This window comes from Hypanus sabinus, chromosome 13 (assembly GCF_030144855.1).
Source record: "Hypanus sabinus isolate sHypSab1 chromosome 13, sHypSab1.hap1, whole genome shotgun sequence".
Classification (NCBI taxonomy): domain Eukaryota; kingdom Metazoa; phylum Chordata; class Chondrichthyes; order Myliobatiformes; family Dasyatidae; genus Hypanus; species Hypanus sabinus.
Window position 1 is genome coordinate 105,386,121 of NC_082718.1, and position 22,092 is coordinate 105,408,212.

The following is a 22,092-nucleotide window of genomic DNA, read 5'->3' on the forward strand; positions in this document are numbered from 1 at the left end:
AGTTGAGCTTGTCCTGTTCTCACCTGAAGTCCATAATCAGACTTCCAGCAGGGTTGCTGAGTACAATTGTTGAACCCCAAGGAACACCTTTCCAAAGTTAATACAGCACAGGTCACAGATCAAACCAGTTATCTTCTTGTGTTTCAGTGAGCCTTAACACTATAATGTTAATGATCATCAATAATTGAGAGAACTTTTAGCCAATTAATGAGGGATGTGAAACAACTGTTACAGCACACTTTTGTTCCAGGTATAGTATACTTCGTTAAATTATAGCGGGCCATGGGTGAGCCATGATGAAATGGTGGAGAAGACTCAGTGCGCCAAATGGCCTAATTCTGCTCCTATATCTTAAGGTCTTATTATCCCACTTAGTTGAATCTCTACAATGGCTATTTGTTGTTTGTTTGATTGTGTGGGCCTATTCCTGTCCTTGTATCTCCATTCTTCCTTGAGGAATTAAGACAAGTTAGACACTGCCAAACCTTATGTGTAGACTTTTCATATCAGCCTTGACACTGAAGTGTTAACAAGCTGTTCAGCAGTGAAGAGCATCGAACATTATATCCATCTCTGGCACTGACTACAGTTTTGCATTGAGTGGGTATCCTTGCTCATCTCTCAATTTCATCTCCTTTCCACTCAAGGGAAATAAACTAATTATAGATCCGCATTTTCAGAAGAGGTTATGAATCTAGCAGGGGACTTTTTTTTTGTTTCACTCGCCCCCAACACAGATCTGTACAGCAACATGGTGTATTTAATCACTGAGTCTTCATATTGTGTTTGAACAAAATGTCCTTTGATTCCATACCCAATTTTATATATTGAAATCCTTCACTGAATAACAGCATTTGCTATGCATATGTTGTAGTCTGCCTCAGCTAAGCATGACTGCAACAAATCACCTTCTGTCCTCTCCTGAGACTGCAGTTGTTTTGAAGCCAAATGGCATACTTTGGTAATTAAGATCTGTATTATATTTTTAACTAATGAAGTTCTGTTTCTTTGCATTATGAATACAATACGTATTGCTAAAATACAGATTTATATACAAACTTCTGTGCCCTATGAACTTCAGAGATCTGAAAATGTTGAGGCTGTTTTAAAAAAAACTTTGCTCTTGCAATTTTTACTTTTTATTGAAGTGCATGGAACTAGATTCTGAATAGAAAATCCTACTGTAGTTTGCTTCACCTTAGAGTTCATTTGATGATGAGCACTATGACTCTTTCAGATTAGTTGAATTTATGAGATATCCAACAGTATTCTCTATCTGCGGCTAAGTTTAAACTATTTCCTTTTTATTTTGAGCATTGGTGTTAGCATCAGGTTAACAAGCCCAGTATTGACTCAACTGATTGTTGAAGCAGCCTGTTTGCTACCTATAATTTTCCTTAATCTTTCAGTACCACTGAAGGACATATTAGAGCTCTCATTTAATGTTCTTTAATACACAGTGCCTTATTTGAATAATCTAATAGTGACTAGTCCTCAAGAGCAGCTAGTTTAGACATCACAAAGCATTAACTGTTTCTCGTTAATGAACTTTTGAGTTGTTTGACTAGGGAAAGAACAGTGATGAGCGTGGAGTACAGGGCAGTTCTAGATGCAAAAATATTATCTCAAAAACATGCTTGTTGTGTGCTAAAGTAAACTACTGGGTCAACATTGTGCTGAGGAACAGAAGAATTATTCATTTTTCAGATGATTAGAGGTAATAAAATAGTCATTTACAAAAAATTGCTGCTGAATACAAGGGATTAATGGAGTAATCTGGAAGTTATTGAATTGAGTGGGAATAATTAATAATTTCTCCTCATGTTTATCCTCTTGCCTTTCAGGTATTCTTCTCTGCTTACATCTTCAACAGCAACGTGATGGTGAAAGTGGCCACTCAGCCTGCTGACAATCCTTTAGATGTGCTCTCAAGAAAACTTCATTTAGGACCAAATGTTGGACGTGATGTTCCTCGTCTTTCGCTCCCTGGGAAGTTGGTGTTTCCAAGGTAGGAAGCATGTGCATATGATTGGTATTCTTCATTTTTAAGTACATGGCTCCATGTGTATATTTTTTAAGATTCAGTAACAGATAAAGTCTTTAGAAGTTTAATTTTCCATAAGAGCATGGAAGTACTGTAGATGTGGGCGAGCTTTGCTAGGAAATGGTATGGTAGTGTTTGCATGAAAAAGAAATTTAGGTGGAACCAGAGTGGTGGCAGTTGTAGCTATTGTTTCACAATTCAACATAGAGTTTGCTAGTTTATTATTTAGCACCGCCATTCAGTTGTGTTGGGAGGCATAAATGAAGCAAATTACCTGCTTGCTGCCAGTGAAAAATAGTACAATATAAGCTTTGCTTTTTATCTACTGGAAGAGTAAAATATCTACAAGAAAAAAAATAACGTCGTATTTCTGCAGCTGTAATGTGAGATTGGAGCAGATCTTGTAGCTGCTGTCCTGTGTTTTCAAGAAATTCATTAATGAGTCATGTACATTTTCCACATAGTAATGAAACCATAAGACATAGAAGCAGAATTAGGCTGTTTGACTTATCAAGTCTGCTCCGCCATTCCATCATGGTTGATTTATTATCCTTCTTGATGCCGTTTTCCTACCTTCTCCCCATAACCTTTGATGCCCAAGAACCTATCAACCTCTGTTTTAAATATATCCAATGACTTGGCCTCCGTAGCAGTCTGTAGCAATAAATTCCATGGATTGACCATGCTCTGGCTAAAGAAATTCTTCATCATCGCTGCTCTAAAGAGATATGCTTGTATTCTGAGGCTGTGCCCTCTAGTCCTAAACTACCCCATCATAGGAAACATCATTTCCACATTCACTCTATCTTGGCTTTTCAATGTTTGTTAGTTTTCAATGAGATTGCACCCCCCCCCCCTTCTTCTAAACGAGTGAGTACGGGCCCAGAGCTATTTGTTCTTTCAATAGTAATAACTTTGGCTTTGTTGCTTCCAGAATGTAAGTTGACCTGTTTCACATGCCACTGCATTGTAGATGGCTGAGTAACTGGTTGTCTCATGAAGTAGCAGAGGCTGATGATCTCCTCAACAGTTACTGTTTTGAATAATAAGCGTAGAGATTTGAGTCTTGGTGGAGACACTACTTTTCAAATAAACTTCCTATATTCCAACTCAAGCCATAGTATTCAGACTAACATATATGGTTGGACAATATTGATTGGAATTGAAGGGAAGTGTTTAATATTCTATAAATAACAGCCCAGTGTGAATCCAAGTATCTTATTAAGAATGCTTTGCAGAGTTTCTCTGAAACAGCATGTAACTTGATGACAAGATGAGCTTCAACATCACCACATCTGTTTACATCCAACCTTTGATTGCCTCGGTTCACCAGTTAACGAACCCTTTGTCCATTTCTTTGTTACCTAGACTTGACTAGTCCAATGGACTCCCATCTTCCGTAAATAAAAATTCTGCTCCATTTTAATGATCACCTTCATTTTGAAATTTTCAACTATATTTCAAGCCTTGGTCTGTCCAATCCCAGTTTTTCCAGCCTCTTCCAACTGTATGTTGTTCTGAGATGTCTGCACTTCAGTGTCAAGCTCTTGCATTCCTCGGTTCAGTCACCTTCCCTCATGACATGTATGCATTTAGCTGCTAATTACATAGAATTGAGTTCGAGTTTAATTGTTAGTAGTTGAATATCTACAGTAGCTTTTCCTTTGCACAGCTCCACAGGCACCCACTTTTCTATGCTGGGGATTGGAGATATTGTCATGCCAGGACTTCTATTGTGCTTTGTTCTTCGATATGACAACTACAAGAAACTAGCTAACAGCGATGCAATCCCAGCCAATATACCCGGTCGAATGCAGAAAGTGTCGTACTTCCATTGCACCTTGATTGGTTACTTTGTAGGTAAGTGGAAAATAATAAAAATAAATTGTTTTCTGAAGGAGTATTTTAGCAGATTGTAGTGCCTGGACTCTCACCTGTTATTTTAAATATTAAACTGTAGTATCTAGTGAGCTGTTTACACAAGCAGGAATAATTCCCTATACAACTTCTTTCAACTGGATTACATGTTTGCCTGAACCTTTGTTTCAATATTGGGGTGAATACTTCAGTGCAGTACAAGAATATGGCTGCATGGTTATAAAGAGGATTCAGAATCAGGTTTATCGTCACTGACATGGTGTGAAATTTAACAGGTCAGGCAGCATCTATGGGAATAAACAAACAGTTGACTTAATAAAACATCAACTGTTTATTCATTTCCACAGATGCTGCCTGGCCTGCTGAGTTCCTCCAGCATTTTATGTGTGTTGCCTTGGATTTACAGCATCTGCAGATTTTCTCCTGTCATTGTGTGAGATGTGTTGATTCACAGCAACAGTACAATACTTCAGAAATTGCTATATGTTACAATAAGAATTATCGTTTACAAATTTAAAATGTAATGGGAAAAAAGAGCGATATCATGAGGTAGTATTCGTGGATTGTACAGAAATCTGTCGGTGGAAGGAAGAAGCTATTCCTAAAAGATTGAGTGTATGTCTTCAGGCTCATATACCGTCTTTTCTGGTTCTAGCAATGAGAAGGAAGCATGTCCAAGGCAGTAGGGATCCCCAAATGCAAATGCTGCCTTTTTGAGGAATTGCCTTTTGAAAATGTCCTTGATGGTGGGGGATAGATCAGCTGAGCCTTCTGTATATGCAGGTGGATTTTATTTTAATCTTGTTCTGGATATGGGCATTGGTGGCACAAACAGTATTTATCTGTCCCTGATTATTATTTTATTGTTTTTGTATTTGCACAGTTTGTTGCAGTTACACATTGGTTGTTTATCTGTCTTTGTTGTGTGCACCTTTTCATTGATTCTATTGCAATTCTTTGTCCCTGCTGTGAATCCCCACAAGAAAATGAATCTCAGGGTACATACGTCTAGTTTGATACTCCCAAGAGGACCACAACCTTGTCATGGTTTGGAGGCTTGTGTGCCTCGATGACCCGGAGAGCTCTGCTGGCTGGAGGCTCTTGGTAGAGTCACCCATGCCAAACAGATCAAAGGGTAAGAGTGGTTCACTGGACCTCCAGGTTTGGGGGTTCAGCTCAAGGCTAACAACCTTAACTGGTAAAACAAAACTGTTGCAGAAACAGCAATGAAGAATCCTACATCTGAGTGGCCGAAGACCTTCATTGCAGCCCTAAATGTCAGTGGCATAATGTGCAGTAAAGAAAAAAGATGTACTTATTAAAAATAAATTTCTTTGAACTTCAGTATCTACCCATGCCAGGTTGGTACATAACTTGTATGTTGTGTCCTAGTGTTACAGATTCATTGACAGGTGGTAGAGATTTGGAAAGTGCTGTTCAAAATCTTTTTCAAAGTTACTGCAGTCCATCTTGCACACTGGGATGGAGGGAGTGATGTTTAAGTTAAAGAATGAGGTGCAAACAAGAGGGGATACAGTGTTCTGGAAATGTTGGATTTAAAGTACTGAATCTGAGTGTTAAAAAGCTGCATTTACCTAGGACTTGTAGATGGTGGAGATCAGAGTGTGAGGTATTGGCTGCAGGATGCACTTGCCATTCCTGTGTTTATATCTGGGCCAATTAAATATTTGATCAGTGTTGAATTCCCCTCAGCCTGATGTCGGTAATGCCATGGTAGATAGGTAAGGTATTTGCATTGCATGAGTATTACTTGCTCCTTGTGAGTTCTGAATGTTGTCTCTGGTCTGAATGTTACACCATGCTCCCTTAATGCTCACAAGTACTGTTTCCCACACTACTTTTAAACTTACTGAGTCCCCATTTCCTGTGTTCCTTTAAGTAACCAGTGACCAGTTTCTCACATTCCCATTAAACTCGCAATGATCTGTTTCCCAAGCTCCCATTAAACTTGTAGGTGGCCAATTCCCATGCCCTGTTTGCTGAGCTCCCTTTAAACTTGCTGAGCCCTGCATTCCAATTTTCCTTTCATCTCATCAGGTTTACTGAAAAGCGTATTACACTATGTAACATTTTTAAAAGTGAATTAAATGTGTGTTGTATGGGAATATTGTTGGATGTCACATGGGAATAACATCCAGCAGCCTGGAAAATCTGCCAGACTAACATCACTCTATTGGGAAATGTCAGTGATGAAGGGACATTCTGGGTCTGAGATCATTGCTTTCCAAAATCCATAGACACCTTCCATTCCCATTGATTTCCATTTTACTAGATTATTTGTGGGTTAAATGTTGCTCAGATATCTTCACACCCTTGGAGTTTGGCTTTTTTGGTTTGTATTTAGACCAGGAATGGAAGAGGGACTGAAGAAAACTAGAGTGGGTATGTTATTAGTGTAAGAGTGATAGCAGATGGTCCTGTCTGTGATTCCTTTCCATCACTTTGCAAGTATGTTGCTGAAGCAGTAGTTTTTCAGGTTGGCTTAGCTCTTTTAATGAAGCATTTTCTACATTACACAAGAGCTTCAGTGTAACACACACAAAATGCTGGAGGAACTCCGTAGGTCAGGCAGCATTTATGGGAGAAATGAAGAGTTGACATTTCGGGCCAAGTCCTTTAATCAGTCCTGATTTTTTTTTTATTCCTATTGATTCTGCTTGACCTGCTGAGTTTCTCCAGCATTTTGTGTGTGTTATTCCATTTTCTATTCAGTTTTTTTGACTCATTCATGGTTGCTGCTCTTTATCTGTTTGGCTAACGTTGCAGGTAGTTCTGGAGCATGTTCTTTCAGTGCTAAAGGCAGCACTTTGGGGAAGATCACTGATTGTCTGGCCCAGGGTATTGCACTTTCCTCCAGTCCGGTTTTGAATGGAGCCTCATTCCCAGAACAGTGGTGTAGCTTAGGACAAAGCAGTGCAGTGCATGGCCTCTCCCTGTCCCAAGTTGCAAGCTGTACTCTCAACAGTTTTGACAGCCATGAGCTTCCAACTAGGCTCAGCAGTTTTCAGAGCTTACACTGATGCTGAATATTTGTGAATATCTTTGACAAATTCAAATTCACTTGAGGCCTGGCTTTTAAGGAGATGTGAAATATTAAAGTTAAAAGACTGAAAATCTCATACACAAACAATTTCCAAGAATTTTAATTAAGTTCAGTCAAATCAAACCTCCAATTGCCTGTCTCCCAGCAGCCAGTTTGTCTCTTTACTTTAGTGGCACTGCTGCTGATTCACGTTTACCTGGCAGCGTTCCTAACCAGAGCGATGGGGAATCCGCATCAACACTGGTGGATTCTACGTGTAGTCCACTGGTGTGACGGGGTGCTTCTACTGTGTGGAAACCTGCAACATTGTCTAGGTGGGGGTACAACATCCATTCGCAGTTCTGGGTGGAACTCAAGAATATCAGCTCCATATTTGGGACTCCTGGCCTTTGCTGGTAATGTGTAATTGGACCTATCTTGATGTTTATCACATTTACAGATGATAGGTTTAATAGTGGTGAGACCTTATGAGGAGGCCATGATTAATTATTCGCTTGGCATCTCTCGCTGAGGGCGGTTGCATGAGTTCTGGACATGTCTTTTTCCATTCTTTTGAAATGGGAGGGTAGGTCCATGCACAACTTTGGCCAAAGGAATTGAAATCTGCAAATCTTCCGGTCAGTTAAAGGTGCTTGTAAGGCCATAAGACATAGGAACAGGATTAGGCCATTCTGCCTGTCAAGTCACTGAACATAGAACAGTGAACAGTACAAACCCCTCAGTCCACAACGTTGTGCCAACCTTTTAATCTACTTTAAGAACTAACACTTTCCTCAAAGATAGCCCTCCATTTTTTGATCATCCATGTACCTTTCTAGTAGTTTATTGAATGCCCCCCCCCCCCCCCCCGATGTATCTGCCTCTACCAACGCTCCTGGCAGGGCATTCCATGCACCCACCGCTCTGAAAAAAAGCTTGCTTCTGACATCCCCCCTATCTTTCCTCCAGTCACATTAAAGTTATGACCCCTCATATTAGCCATCTCTGACCTGTGAAAATGTCTTGGGCTATCCACTCAATCTTACTATCTTGTCTAATGCCCTTCCCTTGGACAACATCGGTGGCGTGGAGACTTGCAGCTTAGGCAACTGCCAGTCTTCCATAATAAAAAACCTTGCCCAGGCTTGTGCCCTGGAAACTTTCCAGGGCACAAATCCATGGTCTATTGAGACAAACGGAGGCCTACTATCTTGTACACCACTGTCAAGTCACCTCCTATACTCCTTCATTTTGCTCACTATTTAATCATAGCTGATTTATCGAGTCTACTCTGCCATTTGATTATGGCTGATTTATTTTCCCTCTCAACTGTATTCTTCTGCCTTCTCCCTGTAACCTTTGAATCCTTCAATCAAAAACCTATCAACCTTCTCTTTATACTGTAATTGTAGTCCTATGTGGTAACTGCTGTGGGTTACCATTTTACTTTCAGTCGGCAGGAAACTGTACCTGGCAAGCTGCTGCACGTTCCTGTTGAGCCAGATTTGTTCTCCTGGCTTGGACATGCTCAGCCACATTGTACATGCACAAGTTGTTGTCAAATTGAATTCTGCTTTTGACTAGTGTTCCCAATTTGGAATTACCCAGCCTATTTTACATTTAGTGACAGTGCCCTCTTTCTGAAGATAGAACCTAGTTTCTCTGAGAACTTTGCAGAGGTCACTTTCAGTATGACGGGCCAGCATCTGTCACAGGTATATCAGGCAAGCTTGACAGCAGTGTTTAATTGGTGTTGGCGTCACAAAGTTAAAACTGGTGAAGTCCACAGTGCATTAGCTGCTCTCTGTTTTTTCATTATGTTCCATGTGCAAGTGAACTAAACAACTGGCTGGTGGAATGAGTCTGATACACATATTTCACCTGATATCAAATCACCATGTCATTAATGAAGACCACGTGGCCTTTCATCCTGATTCTGTGCACCTCAGTTGAGTCTATTCTAACAGAACAGAATGTACCCAGGATGTAAAAGGGAGTTTAGTAGTTTATTGTTTTAAACTTAGCTATGTCAGGTTCCTGCTTGCATTATCTATTGTATAGTTCTTTCAGTTTTAGCGTGTCCCAGAAGAAATTAGCACCAGATGTTATTATTTAAAACCCAATACGTTGGTTGATACTGTGTGTCTTCAAATATTGTTCTTTTCTGTCCTTGTCATAGTGACTTTGTACAATGGAGTAGTTTGCTGTACTATTATTGAGAGCAGTAATATATTAAAACCTCTGGTCTGGTGTTATATTAAGACCAAACTCAATATATGTGGCAAATCTTATTTCCTGAAGATGGCAGTGCCTCTATATCCTTGGGAGTTCGCAAAGATTCAGCATGACATTTAAGACTTAATCAAACTTCTCCAGATGTGTGGTGGGGAGTATATTGACTAGCTTCATCACAATCTGCTATGAAAACACCAGTGCCCTTGAACAGAAAGCCCTACAAAAAGCAGTAGGTATGGCCCAGTCCATCATGAGTAAAGCCTTCCTAATCATTGAGCACATCTACATGAACATTGTCACAGGAAAGCAGCATCCATCATCAGGAACCCCCACCACCCAGATAATGCTCTCTTCTCACTCCTGCCAGGTACAGGAGCCTCATGACTCACACCACTTGGTTTAGGAACAGCTATTACCCCTGAACCATCAGGCTCTTGAACCAAAAGGCATAAATTCACTCAACTTCATTTGCCCCTATCACTGAAATGTTCCCACAACCTTTGGACTCATTTTCAAGGACTCTCATCTCAAGTCTCCATGTTTATCACTTATTTATTATTATTTCTTTATTTTTTTCTATTTACACAGTTTGTTGTATTTTGCACACTGAATGCCCAGTTTGCTGCAGTCTTTCATTAATTCTATTCTGGTTATTATTCCATTATAGATTTATTGAAAATGCTTGCAAGAAAATGAATTTCAGGGTTGTAAATGTGTACTTTATACAATGAACTTTGAACATTAGTGAGCCAGATGAATTGTTATGATAATGTGGTATTTTGTGGTCATAATTCAGATATTAACTTTCAATTCCGAATTTTACTTAACATCTGCTACTGTTATGGGTTATAAAGTTGTAACTTTAGATCATTGCAGTTGAACAATGTAACTATTGTACTTTATGAAAGAACTGTAGTCTCATGGATTCTATTCAAGGTAAGTGGTTCTACTAATGTATATTTATCACTCCACTAACTTCACTCAGAGTGATTAACTTTTCCCAGAGTTTTCTGTAGATTTTTGTAGCAGGTATGTTTTCTTGAAGCAACGTGAGTTCAGATTTACATTTAATGTTCTTATTGTGCATCTTCCTGAGGGTAAGCAAGGTGGTCAGTTCATTTCATTTATGGGATACTGTAACATATAAGTTCATAGACATAAGATATAGGAACAGAATATAATGTGCACTTAATTAAAATATAAATCTTCATACTCTGCCTGTTTTATAACTCCTTGTCCTTCTGATCCATCTTCTAATTTAGGTCTTCTGACTGCCACTGTAGCATCAAGAATTCACCGGGCTGCCCAGCCGGCACTTCTGTACCTTGTTCCATTTACACTGCTGCCACTTCTTACCATGGCTTATTTAAAGGCAAGTTAAATATCAAAGCTAAACAAAACCACTGTCTAAACAATGTGAAATGTGTTGCTAAGGGCTGCAAACATCCCCCATCCCTAATTATCCTCAAAGTGAAGTTTATGTTTTCAGGTTTGTCTTCATTGGAGTTGCTTCTCGCTCATCGGTAGGGTTTGAATTGGGAAAAGAGATTTGAGAGAGTGAGTAACTGAGAATGAATGAGATTTAAGACAAGCTCGAAGGTTGGATGTAGAAGGCAGTGATCCAAACCTGGTCAAATGGGACCATATCAGTTTAGTCAGCTTGGTCCGCGTGGCAAGTTGGGTCGAAGGACTTGGATCCTTTTGTATTGTCTCTAGTAATTGCAGTTTTTTTCAAAAGTGAAACGATATTAAACCTTCAATGTTAAGGTAGGAATATATCACACTGCAATGAGACTTTCTTTGTAATAGTTACTTTTTTATTATGCAAAGCAACAGATCTATTTTAATGCTATTTTCCTACATTGGTGTAATTTGTACTATTATACTTGTGTCCTTTATGAAACTACTCATCAAAATTTAGATGATAAGATGAGTAGACATTGACAAATTAGGAGCTTCTGCCTTTGCAGTTGTACAATAGCCAGAAAGGAAGGGAAGTCTCTGCAAAAACTAGGGCTGATTATTGATCTGTCTGTCTAGGTAACATCATTGGTTGGTGAATTTTGGTTATTGATGTAGAAATATTTTGAGTACATCTATAAACTTCCAGTTTATAGAGTACATTCCAGCTTAGACTTGGAAAATACAACAGCAAAAGTCACAGCCTTTTTTTTTCCAAATTATTTTATACTACTACCACCCCCTTTCACTTCCATTAAAAAATCTTCCTCCACTATGCACTATTACATTTCATATTTACATTTGTGTGGTGTTCTGTGAATGTAGGTTTTATGCAACAAGCATAATGATTTGCCCCAGGCATGCAGATGAAAATTCAAAATAGTATCACAATTTGAGTATCTGAAATAAAAATGGAAAATGCTGGGAAAATACTTTGCAGGTTGGGCCGTATATTTAGAAAGAGGAGTATTTCATTTCTGGTATTTTTCTCCAGTGCTATTCACTGAGCCTGGGTACCCTTTCAAAAATTATATAGTTTTCAGTGAATGGAAGGCATGTTGTGGATGATTTTTGAATCTTTATATTATTCAGACTGTTATGTCAGTGGGTTAACTGTGGTCCACTATTGCAGGAAAGGAAACAATAAGGCCACCTTGCTCTTTTAATTTTGATTAGTAATTTTCAGTAGATAGGACAGTGAGAGAAAGTGGTAAATTTAATTATAGTTTCCAATAGAAAACTATGCTTTGTTTCCTTACTGGAATATAGTCCATAATGTATCATTTTATGTGGGTTGTACTTTGTAGTTATGTTGCTTGATAAACTCTACCTTATTGAAAATCTGCAATATAGTACAAAAGTCTTAAGACACCCTAGATTTTTTTAATATAAATTTTGCTTTAGATATTTATTGTCTTCTGCATTAGTGTAAGTAAAAAAGAGCAAGTGTTAAATTTCCAAACTTTTTTTAAATGCTATAGAGAAATATTTGTATTTCTTTAAAGAACGTAACATATGAAGTAACAGATCACTTTTCAAATAAAAGCTTGATTAGTTTGTAGATATATAGCCCAATTCATGATTAAGCAAAGATAGTGAGCAGGATGCTAATGATCAATGACAGAATGAGTCGAATGAACTAAACTGATTAAGTGAAACAGAAATGGTGTAGAATGAATTAAAATGGGTGACAGACAACCAAACCAAAAAGATGAGAGTGTGGAAGATGTGATGGTTTAACCTTCAAATCATCAATTCTTACACCAAGGCAAGAGTGAGCACAGCAACAAGACACAAGGTGGTCATCCCAAACAGAAATTTCACAACAAACGTGAGATTAAAATGTGCTGTCCAACCTCTTCTGAAAAAGCACTTAGAAATTGGCAAGGTTGAGACCAGAAACACAGTGGTGGACCGGAGAAACTGAGTGCAGAAGTCAAGGTGCATCAAGCTGATATCCCTTCTAAATTAGAAGTCCAGCCCCACTATCAGCTCTGAACTCACCGAAATCACTGGAACCCAAGTACAGTCTGAAGAAGTCTTGTCACAACTGTTCTTCATGGAAGAGTCTGGAGTGAAAACAAAGCAACTGATTCACCTATGCACAAAAACACAAGGACTGGGGTGCTGAACAATGGCAGCGAGTGCTCTGGACTGACGAGTCAAAATTTGAAATTTTTGGTTCATACAGGAGACAGTTTGTACAAGAGCTGGAGAGCACTACATAGGTGAGTATCTTCAGCCAATAGTGAAGCATGGTGGAGGCTTCCTGTAGGTTCTGCAAACGGAGTTGGTGATTTAGTCAGAATTAATAGAGTCTTCAGTGCTGAGAAATACAAGCAGATTCTTATCCATCACATGGTACCATCACAGAGACATGAACACTTAACACTTAATTTTGGCTTCTGTTGATTGCTCATAGAAATGAATAGAGCAAATCCAGCAGGCTGAAATTTCAGCCATTTTTATTTCAGAATTGCATCCAGAGAAATGAAATTTGTTAATAGATGGTTGGCAACAACATTCATCACTGAATCAGTATTCATTCAGTGGGGATTTTAGTCCTGACTATTAGGAAGCAATACAGAATCTAATGTTGTTTTTCAGTTAATTTGTTTGATTATTTTTAATTATCTCTTTAAGTGTAAGGCAAATCTAGACAACAAGGAACACTAGTGATGGGCCCCACTCAGAAATTTTGGGTTTTTGGGTCAGTTGAGAAGCCAAGTTGCTTATAAACAGTCTCTTTTATGATAGCATTTAGCTTTGGCTAACATGCAATGTATGATCATGCATACTCAAAATAGTCACTGTGTGATTAGAGTCACAGAATAATAAAACAGAAACAGGTACTTCAACCCAACTGATCCTTGCCAACCACAGCTTCCTATCGTCTCTGCTAGTCCCAATTGCCTGCATTTGGTCCATAACCCTCAAACCCCTCTCTTCAATGCAGAGTTATAGAAAACTACAGCACAGAAACAGGCCCTTCGACCCTTCTAGTCTGTGCTGAACCATTTAAGCTGCCTAGTCCCATCAACCTGCACCCAGACCATAGCCCTCCATACCCTCCTGTATTTATCCAATCTTCTCTTAAACGTTGAAATCGAAATCACATCGACCACTTGTGCTGGCAGCTTGTTCCACACTCTCACCGCCCTTTGAGTGAAGATGCTTCCCTGCATGTTCCCCTTAAACATTCCACCTTTCACCCTTAAGCCATGATCTCTTGCTGTAGTCACACCCAACCTGAGTGGGAAAGCCTGCTTACATTTGCCCTATCTATACCCTCATAATTTTGTATACCTCTATCAAATTTCCCCTCAGTCTTCTGTGTTCTAAGGAATAAAGTTCTAACCTATTCAATCTTCTCTTACAATTCAGGTCCAACAGTCCCAGCAATATCCTTGTAAATTTTCTTTGTATTATTTAAATCTTGTTTACATCTTTCAAAACTGAATGCAATATTCCAATTAGGCCTCACCAACATCTTATACAATTTCCACATAGCATCCCAGCTCCTGTACTCAGAACTTAGATATATGAAGGCCAAATTGCCAAAAGGTTTCTTTATCAACTTGTGACACCACCTTCAAAGAATTATGGACCTGTATTCCCAGATCCCTTTGTTCTACAGCACTTCTCAGTGCCCTACTGTTCACCATGTAAGACCTACCCTGCTTTGTCCTCACAAAGCGTAATACATTATGTTTGTCTGCATTAAATTACATGTGCCATTTTTCAGCCTATTTTTCCAGCTGGTCCAGATCCTGCTGAACTTTTCATAGTCTTCCTTACTGTGCAGTACACCCCAATCTTGGTGTCATCCACAGATTTGCTGATCCAGTTAACCCCATTATTATCTGGATTGTTGATATAGATAACAAACAATGGACCCTGCACCTATCCCTGCAGCACACCGCCAGTCACAGTCCTCCAGTCAGAGAGGCAACCATTGCTAATTCTCTCTGGCTCCTCCTGCAAGCCCAATGTCTAATGCAATTTACTGCCTCATCCTGTATGCCGAGTGACTGAACCTCCTTGATCAGCCTGCCGTGCAGGACCTTGTCAAATACCTAACTGAATTATGTGTAGACAACATCCACTGCCTTGTCTCATCAATTTTCCTGGTAACTTCCTCGAAAAACTCTATAAGATTGGTTAGACACAACCTACCACGCACAAAGCCATGCAGACTATCCCTAATCAGTCCCTGTCAATGCAAATACTCATATATCCGTTCCCTTAGAATACCTTCTAATAACATTCTCACTACTGATGTCAGCCTCACCAGCCTATAACTTCCTGGTTTATTTTTAAACAGTGGAACAACATTAACTATCCTCCAATCCTCTGGCACCTCACCTATCAATGAGTATGATTTAGATATTTCTGCTAGGGCCCCTGCAATCTCTGCATTTGCCTCCCACAGTATCCGAGGGAACACCTTGTCTAGCCCTACTGGTTTGTCCACCCTAATTTGTTTCAGAAGAGCAACCACCACCTTTTCTGTAATCTGTACTGGGCCCATGACCTCGCTGCTGCTTTGCCTCACTTCTGTTGACTCTGCTTCCATCTTCTGAGTAAATACAGATGCAAAAAATCCATTTAAGGTCTCCCCCATCTCTTTTGGCACCACGTAGGTTGGCATTCTGATCATCCAGAGGACCAATTTTGTTCCTTGTAATCCTTTTGCTCTTAACATATCTGTAGAATCCCTCAGGAGTCTACTTTACTTTGCCTGCTAGAGCAACCTTAAGCCTTCTTTTAGCCCTCCTGATTTCTTTCTTAAGTGTTCTCTAATATTTCTTAGACTCCATTAGCACCTCATTTGTTCCTACCTGCTATACTCATCCTTTTTTCTCTTAACCAAGGGCTCTTGAAAACTAAGGTTCTCTACACTAGTTATCCTTACCTTTTATTCTGACACGCATATACAAGATTTGTACTTGCAAAATTTCTCTTTTGAACGCTTCCCACTTACCATGTACACCTTTGCCTGAAAGCAGCCTGTCCCAATCCACACTTAATAGATCCTTTCTGAAACCATCAAAGTTGACATTTCTCCAATTTAGAATTTCAGTCTGAGGACCAGACCTATCCTTTTTCATAATTACCTTGAAATTAATGACATTATGATCACTAGATGTGAAGTGTTTCCGTACACAAACTTTTCATCTGCCCTGTGTCATTCCCTGATAGATGATCAAGTATCACACACTCTCTCTTTGGGACTTCTAGGTACTGATTAAGGAAACTTTCCTGAACACATCTGACAAACTCAAATGCCTCATGAATGTTACAATTGTACCTTCCTTTATAAATTCCTTTGACAGCTCATTCCAGGTTCTCACTACACTCTGCGTAAGGAAGTTACATCTCAGATCTCTTCTGAGTCTCTCCCCTCTTGTATCTGTGCCTGATGGTTTTAGATTCCTCAACCCTGAAGAAAGGGCTATGACCCCTCATGTGTTTATAAATCTCAGTGAGGTCATCCCTCATTCTCCTATCCCTCAGTGAATAAAGATCCAGCATGGCTAACCTCTCCCTATAACTCAGGCCCTCTCGTCTAGGCCACATCTGCCTAAATATCTCCTGCACCCTCAAACCAACCATGATGACATTAGGGGAAATTACTTTGAATTGAGTCCTAAACAAATTACACTTGATGCTAAAATATTGTGTATGAAAACATCCATCATCAAAACATTCAGGGTTTAATGGCATGGCCAAAGATCAGAGGGGCTTTCTATAATATCTTAAATTCATCAAAAAGACCTATTATGTCTCCAGTTTATCTAAAAGTCTATTGCAGTTATTGATCATGCGTACAAAGGAATACCTCCTATTGCCTGCATTTGGTCATTTGAATCTGGATATGCGAGACTGAGGTGCATTCCGTGGGTATGTTGAGTTGGAGCTTGAGGTGATTAAAATTTTCCTGTTGCTTATTTAATGACAACTATCTTGGCAACACACGAGCAATTATGGGATGGAGAAAGAGCCAGGTGCATCAGAGCTATGAAGAGTGATCCAGTGAGGCCCACTTCAATACCTTGATCTAAACCATTTTTTGGTAAAGTGGCCCCATCCAGTCCCTTTCCTATCTACATTCCCCATTGCAGCCTGGTCTAATTGTGGTGTTAACTCGGGTTGCAGAGAGTAAACGTTGAGACCAGTTCAATGGTGTTAAACAGAATCCTAAACGTAGCTTACTGCAGAGATTAGTATTGGTTGGCCACTTTGTATAACAAAACAGTTTTTTTTAAAGCAACTTTTTAAATGATTTCTTTACACTGTGAAATGCATCCTGAAGTATAAATTAAGAACTTTATAAATCTTGAAGATTATTGAACAAATTTTCTTTATATTACAAAACCTTAATTTGCCAGGCTATTCTTAGGGTTTTATGATTGAAAGAAAATTTGCTCAATAGTTCTCAGTATTAATAAAGTTCCTATCAGAATATTTTAGTTCCTCTTAAGTAAAGACTCATAGCAAGGAAATTCAGAATTTTCTAGCTAAACCTTAATGATTTGAGTAATTCTCCAAACTTGTCTATAGCCTGCCTTAATTTATGGCTCAGCATCACATTTAGTAACATTTCCATATAAAGTCTTTTTTTCCCTGTTAAAGATGCATTAAAAGTGTAGGTGTTTGTTGTTCAGGTCAGTTGCTGTTTGCTGATCTGTTTTGTTCTCTACAGGGTGATCTACGACGTATGTGGTCAGAGCCCTTCCACACCAAGACAAACAGCTCCAGGTTCCTGGAGGTATGATAGCAGGAAGTGTAGCTGAACGCAGGAATAATGTATGCTGGGCACCAGAAGATTTGTGTCATGTGGTTTCATCGTTTTCATCAAACGTGATTGGTGCTTCAAGTGTTAACAAAAAAAAAGGTTGCGGAGGAAATGTTTTTCTTTTCCTTTTGTGGAATGCAGACTCTGTACAATTAATTCAACCCATCTGCAGTCTTTGGATTAGCAACAGACTTTCACACCCTACCATGTATATTACAAGTTTAAGAAAAACAAACCCACTTTTTAAAATGACAAGATATCAAATTTAGTCTTGTACATACAGCTGCTATACAGAAGACGCAACTTTGAAGATGCCTCTTTGAAGGGACCAGCAACTCTTTAATTGTCTTGAACTTTAGACTAAGGAAAAGACAAGGCAGCGACAAATCTTTTGAATGCGGTAATTACCTGTTAGGTGACTTGTATGTCTCCCTGCAGACATGAGATGGGTATGCAGTAAAAATCTGTGCTGTAATTAACTTTACACCTTAAAGTTTTGTTGCATTGATCCAGAAAGGTAAAGACGCCAAGATGAATCATGTTGTGTACTTAAGTGGCCTGTTGTAAATTTTAGCATGTATAGCATTAAATATCACTTCAGTATAAGACCCACTGTCTCCTTTTCCAAATGCTCCTATGCCATATGTGAGTTTAGAAATGTAATTGTAGTTTGCACTCGTACCTGTGTTAATGATCCCAGTTGACCTTGCACAATTATGATTGGTGTAGCAAAAAAAATAACTTTTTTATGGTTTCTCCTTTTTCTTTATTGGTTTGATTAATTTAGCTAATGCATGTATCATAGCAGTACTTGTTATTTGAACCCTCTTGATTATAGTGGTGTACCCTTGTAAATATATTTTTTGTATACATTTGTTTAAATGTGTGTTGTTAGTTCTACCTGTTGAAAAGCGTAATCTGGTCCAAGTTTACAAGCAGTATCTGTTTTGTACCTTGGGTTTGTATTTGGTTCCCATTACTTTTTTCAGATGCTGTCACAACAGCACGTTAACACTGGGCAGCGCGCAAATCAAACCAGCAAGTAGCGTGCTTGTAAAATGTTGCGATGTTACTGAGTGAACAAGACTGCCATTGTAGTCTCCAGACCTAAATATTGTTTAAGACCAGTGCAGGGCCTAGAACCAACATGAATTAATTCCAACAGTCCTTCAAGCTCTTCCATGCCCACCTCTACCCTGCCATCAATCCCTTCACATCTATCACTGGAGCATACACAAACAGTGTTATGTGTCACTTTTAAAGGAGGAAATATTCACATTTCCAAAAAACCACTGAGTGTAATGTTTTTGTGCTGTAGATTAGACAAATTGCTAAGCCATTTTATTAGACTATGGCTTTGCTGAAAGCCTTCAAGTGGACTGAATGGATACTGTACAATCATCTGTACATCATTAGTGTATTTCTGCCCCTGGAAATGAACATTATCTTCATCTCTATATAACATGCGCAGTCAAGATTCCTTTGTAAATAAAACCAAAAGTTTAAGTGCACTCGTGTTGTTTATTTTTGGGGTTGTGCAAGTTTCACATTAACAAAGGGAACTGCTTGAGTTTATTGTAAATCCTGCAGAGGTAGGAGTTTTGTTAGAACAACATTGATTTGTGAATTAGGCACATTAGTAATAGCGAGTTTTAAATCAGCTGGGGTGAGCTGACAATGTGTAACAATCCATTCACAATCTGATGGGGAAAGTTTCTCACTTTGGAGCTCTTTAAAGTTACAACTTTTGAACCAGTTCGTGACCTGCTTATGCTGGATGTTTCATTTCTTTAGAAATACAGTGCAGAATAGCCAATCAGGCCTTCTGAGCCATGCTGCCAGCAATCCACCAACTGAATCCTAGCCTAATCATGGAGCAATTTACAATAATCAATTAACCTACTAACCAGTGTATTTTTGGATGATGGGCAACATTCCCTCAAATATTTTTTACAGCTGCACAGACCAACCGTTGCTCTCAACAATAAATGTTTAGAATGAAAATTGAAAAATCACATGCTTTTGATTTCATTTATTAAAGGGTGTAATGAAATACAGTACAAGAAAACAAAACTTTCACATTTCAGAAACTTTTAAACTTAGACAGCATCAGCGTTCAATGGGTTGGCAGTTTATTAATGAGCTACTAACTTCCATTCTGTGTTTATTGTAATAATTTATAACAGTGTCATAATTTGAAACACTGGCATTGTAAATATGTTGAAGCTCTGAAGTGTTTCAAATTAAAGGTTTATGTTTATTATTTAGAAAATTTATGGATTATATCCAGTAACATAATAACGGTATTTCACAATGTAGATTTCAAAATTATATTAACATATAAAGGAAAATTTCAACTGTGTGGCAATAAAGGCTATGTGCACAAGAGCCTTTCAATTACTGTGCAGCCATGTGCATCCAGACAGCTTGGTGGGAGGAAAACCCATGCCTTCACAGAGATGATATACAAATTCCTTACAGATGCCATCAGAATTGAACTCTTAACTCCAATGTTCCGAGCTGTAATAATGTCACACTAACCGCTACAGTATCAAAAAGTCAATTAAGTTCTTTTCAGATTATGGAAGTCTTCCAAACTGCATGCTGTATGAAGAGGTATGTCCAAGTAATGAAAAATAATTAGTTGCATTTACAGTTTCATGTTATGTATATTCCTTTTAGCATGTCTTCCCAGCACTAAACACATGATGCTCTTTTCCATCATGTACTAGTCTTAATGATTTGTTTGCGTCTACTACATTTGACAATTGCACAATTATTTTACCAAAGGAAAGGCATTCAAGGCACTTCTCAGAAATGTAAAGGGAGAAAAGGTTCACATTGATCAATGCGGGTACTCAAAGTGCAAGGTCATAACGATGATAGTTGTAATGTGAACAAAGTCACCAGAGAGACCCTGAAGCTAGTGGATACACAAATGTTTAATCCAACAAAAATAAGCAGCCTGCGTGATGTTGATATTTTCAGAGGAACAGGCCTGACCCAATATTACATGACATTTTATATGTTAAAGATCAAAGGGCAATTCTATATTTGCATTGTATCTACAATGCTTCTTTTGAATGACATAAAATGTTTACACCACCTTTACACCCACACTCCAGACACCCAGAATGTCTGTTAATCAGCATTGTATTTTTCCTATTAACTACTGTCCACAGCTTCAAGAAACTATTGTCCGTGGCTGCATTTTAAATTTAATGTACAATCCACATTCAGGTCTAAAGCTTGGTTGTTGAAGTTGGTTTAATTCCAGAATATGCCCTAACAAGAGTATAAATTCATATTTCTGCAAACACCACCAGGTGCAGGCAATTAGTCCATCATCAGAACAGTTTTATAACACACCAGTTAATGCTGAAGAAGTGCAATGCATCATTCACAATCTGAGAGCAGGTTTCTGCAATGAACTGCTTTTGATTCCATCAATAATGGTAAGGGCTTAGAACACAGTTCTTCATGGGATCTCCCAAACACTGCTACAGAGGGTGTATGGTGTAGTTTGGAGGTAACTGAGATTTGAGTGGTGAGAAATGTTAACACTTTAGGTCAGTAACTTTCAATTCTGTTTGTCTTTTGATAGATACTGCCTGGCCTGCTGAGTATTCAAGCAATTATGCATTTGTATTTCAGATTTCTGCAGTTTGTTTGATTTTCACGTCTGTACTTCTTTTCCATTCTTGGCAGCAGGTAATCCAATGGGTGATTTATTGCTACACATGCATAGATTGCATTAGATAAGACCAAGAATATATGATCCCTACATGACTAAGACCAGCTTTCCTGACTTGATCTTATGGACACTTTTCAGAACACAAAGAAATGACAGTTTATCCTGCCAAAAAAAAGGCCATAGAGATGTTTTCAATATTTAAAGATATTTACCCTATTTGATCACAGTCTGCCTTGTCTGAAGTGACATGTTCATGGTAGTTTATCTTGGCCTTCAGGTGGGCCTATTTGAAGTCCCTCACAATGATCAGGAAGGCATCAGTGTGCACTCTCATATGGCTGCCGATCATAGTGCTTAGGTCCTCCCGTGCCAGCAATGCAATGTACACTGCGAGCACGATGACTGTATTAAACTCCCTCGGCAGATAGAATGGATGATACTCGACTGCCAATGTTCCAGGTCAGGGGAGCAGGACTGAGTCAGAATGAATTGATCATTAAACTAAAGCTATCGCTGCCTGGTCCATGTAATGGAAGGTGAAGTCTTTGGGCTGAAGCACTGCCAGGGTTGAGGCATGGCTCTGAAGTAGAGTACATAATATTCCCTGACGTCCCTTTGGCTCTGCAATCTTGTGTTGAGGTCTTCAATTTCATTCTTTATTGACTACTTTAGTCAGGATGGGAGGCCTGAGGGCTCTGCATTTCAGTTTTACCTGCTTCTATATTTTCTGAAACAATAAAAGCATGATTTTCCAAAGATCCTAGTTGTTTAAAATGACTTGAAACAATGTGCAGATCAATGTCAAGCAGAGCTACCTCATTCTCCAACATTTCAATATCTGTCCTCACAATCTCACCTTCAAAAAACTCTTTTGCTAATGTATTTGTTCCAGAAGATGAGTTGTTGAACTGCAGTATTCAGATGACACTTGTGTTTGC

The 22,092-nt window shown here is 38.8% G+C and overlaps 1 protein-coding gene across 2 annotated transcripts in view; it reads left to right on the forward strand.

Annotated features, from left to right (window-relative positions):
* sppl3 (signal peptide peptidase 3) overlaps window positions 1–18,971 on the forward strand; it is a 190,369-nt gene extending 171,398 nt beyond the window's left edge. For both annotated transcript variants that reach the window (XM_059988339.1, XM_059988340.1), the window contains exons 8-11: window positions 1,845–2,008; window positions 3,717–3,904; window positions 10,463–10,572; window positions 17,368–18,971. In XM_059988339.1, the coding sequence (XP_059844322.1) occupies window positions 1,845–2,008; window positions 3,717–3,904; window positions 10,463–10,572; window positions 17,368–17,439 (534 nt within the window). In that variant the 3' untranslated portion in view covers window positions 17,440–18,971. The remainder of the gene's footprint in view (window positions 1–1,844; window positions 2,009–3,716; window positions 3,905–10,462; window positions 10,573–17,367) is intronic.
* Window positions 18,972–22,092: the final 3,121 nt, after the last annotated feature.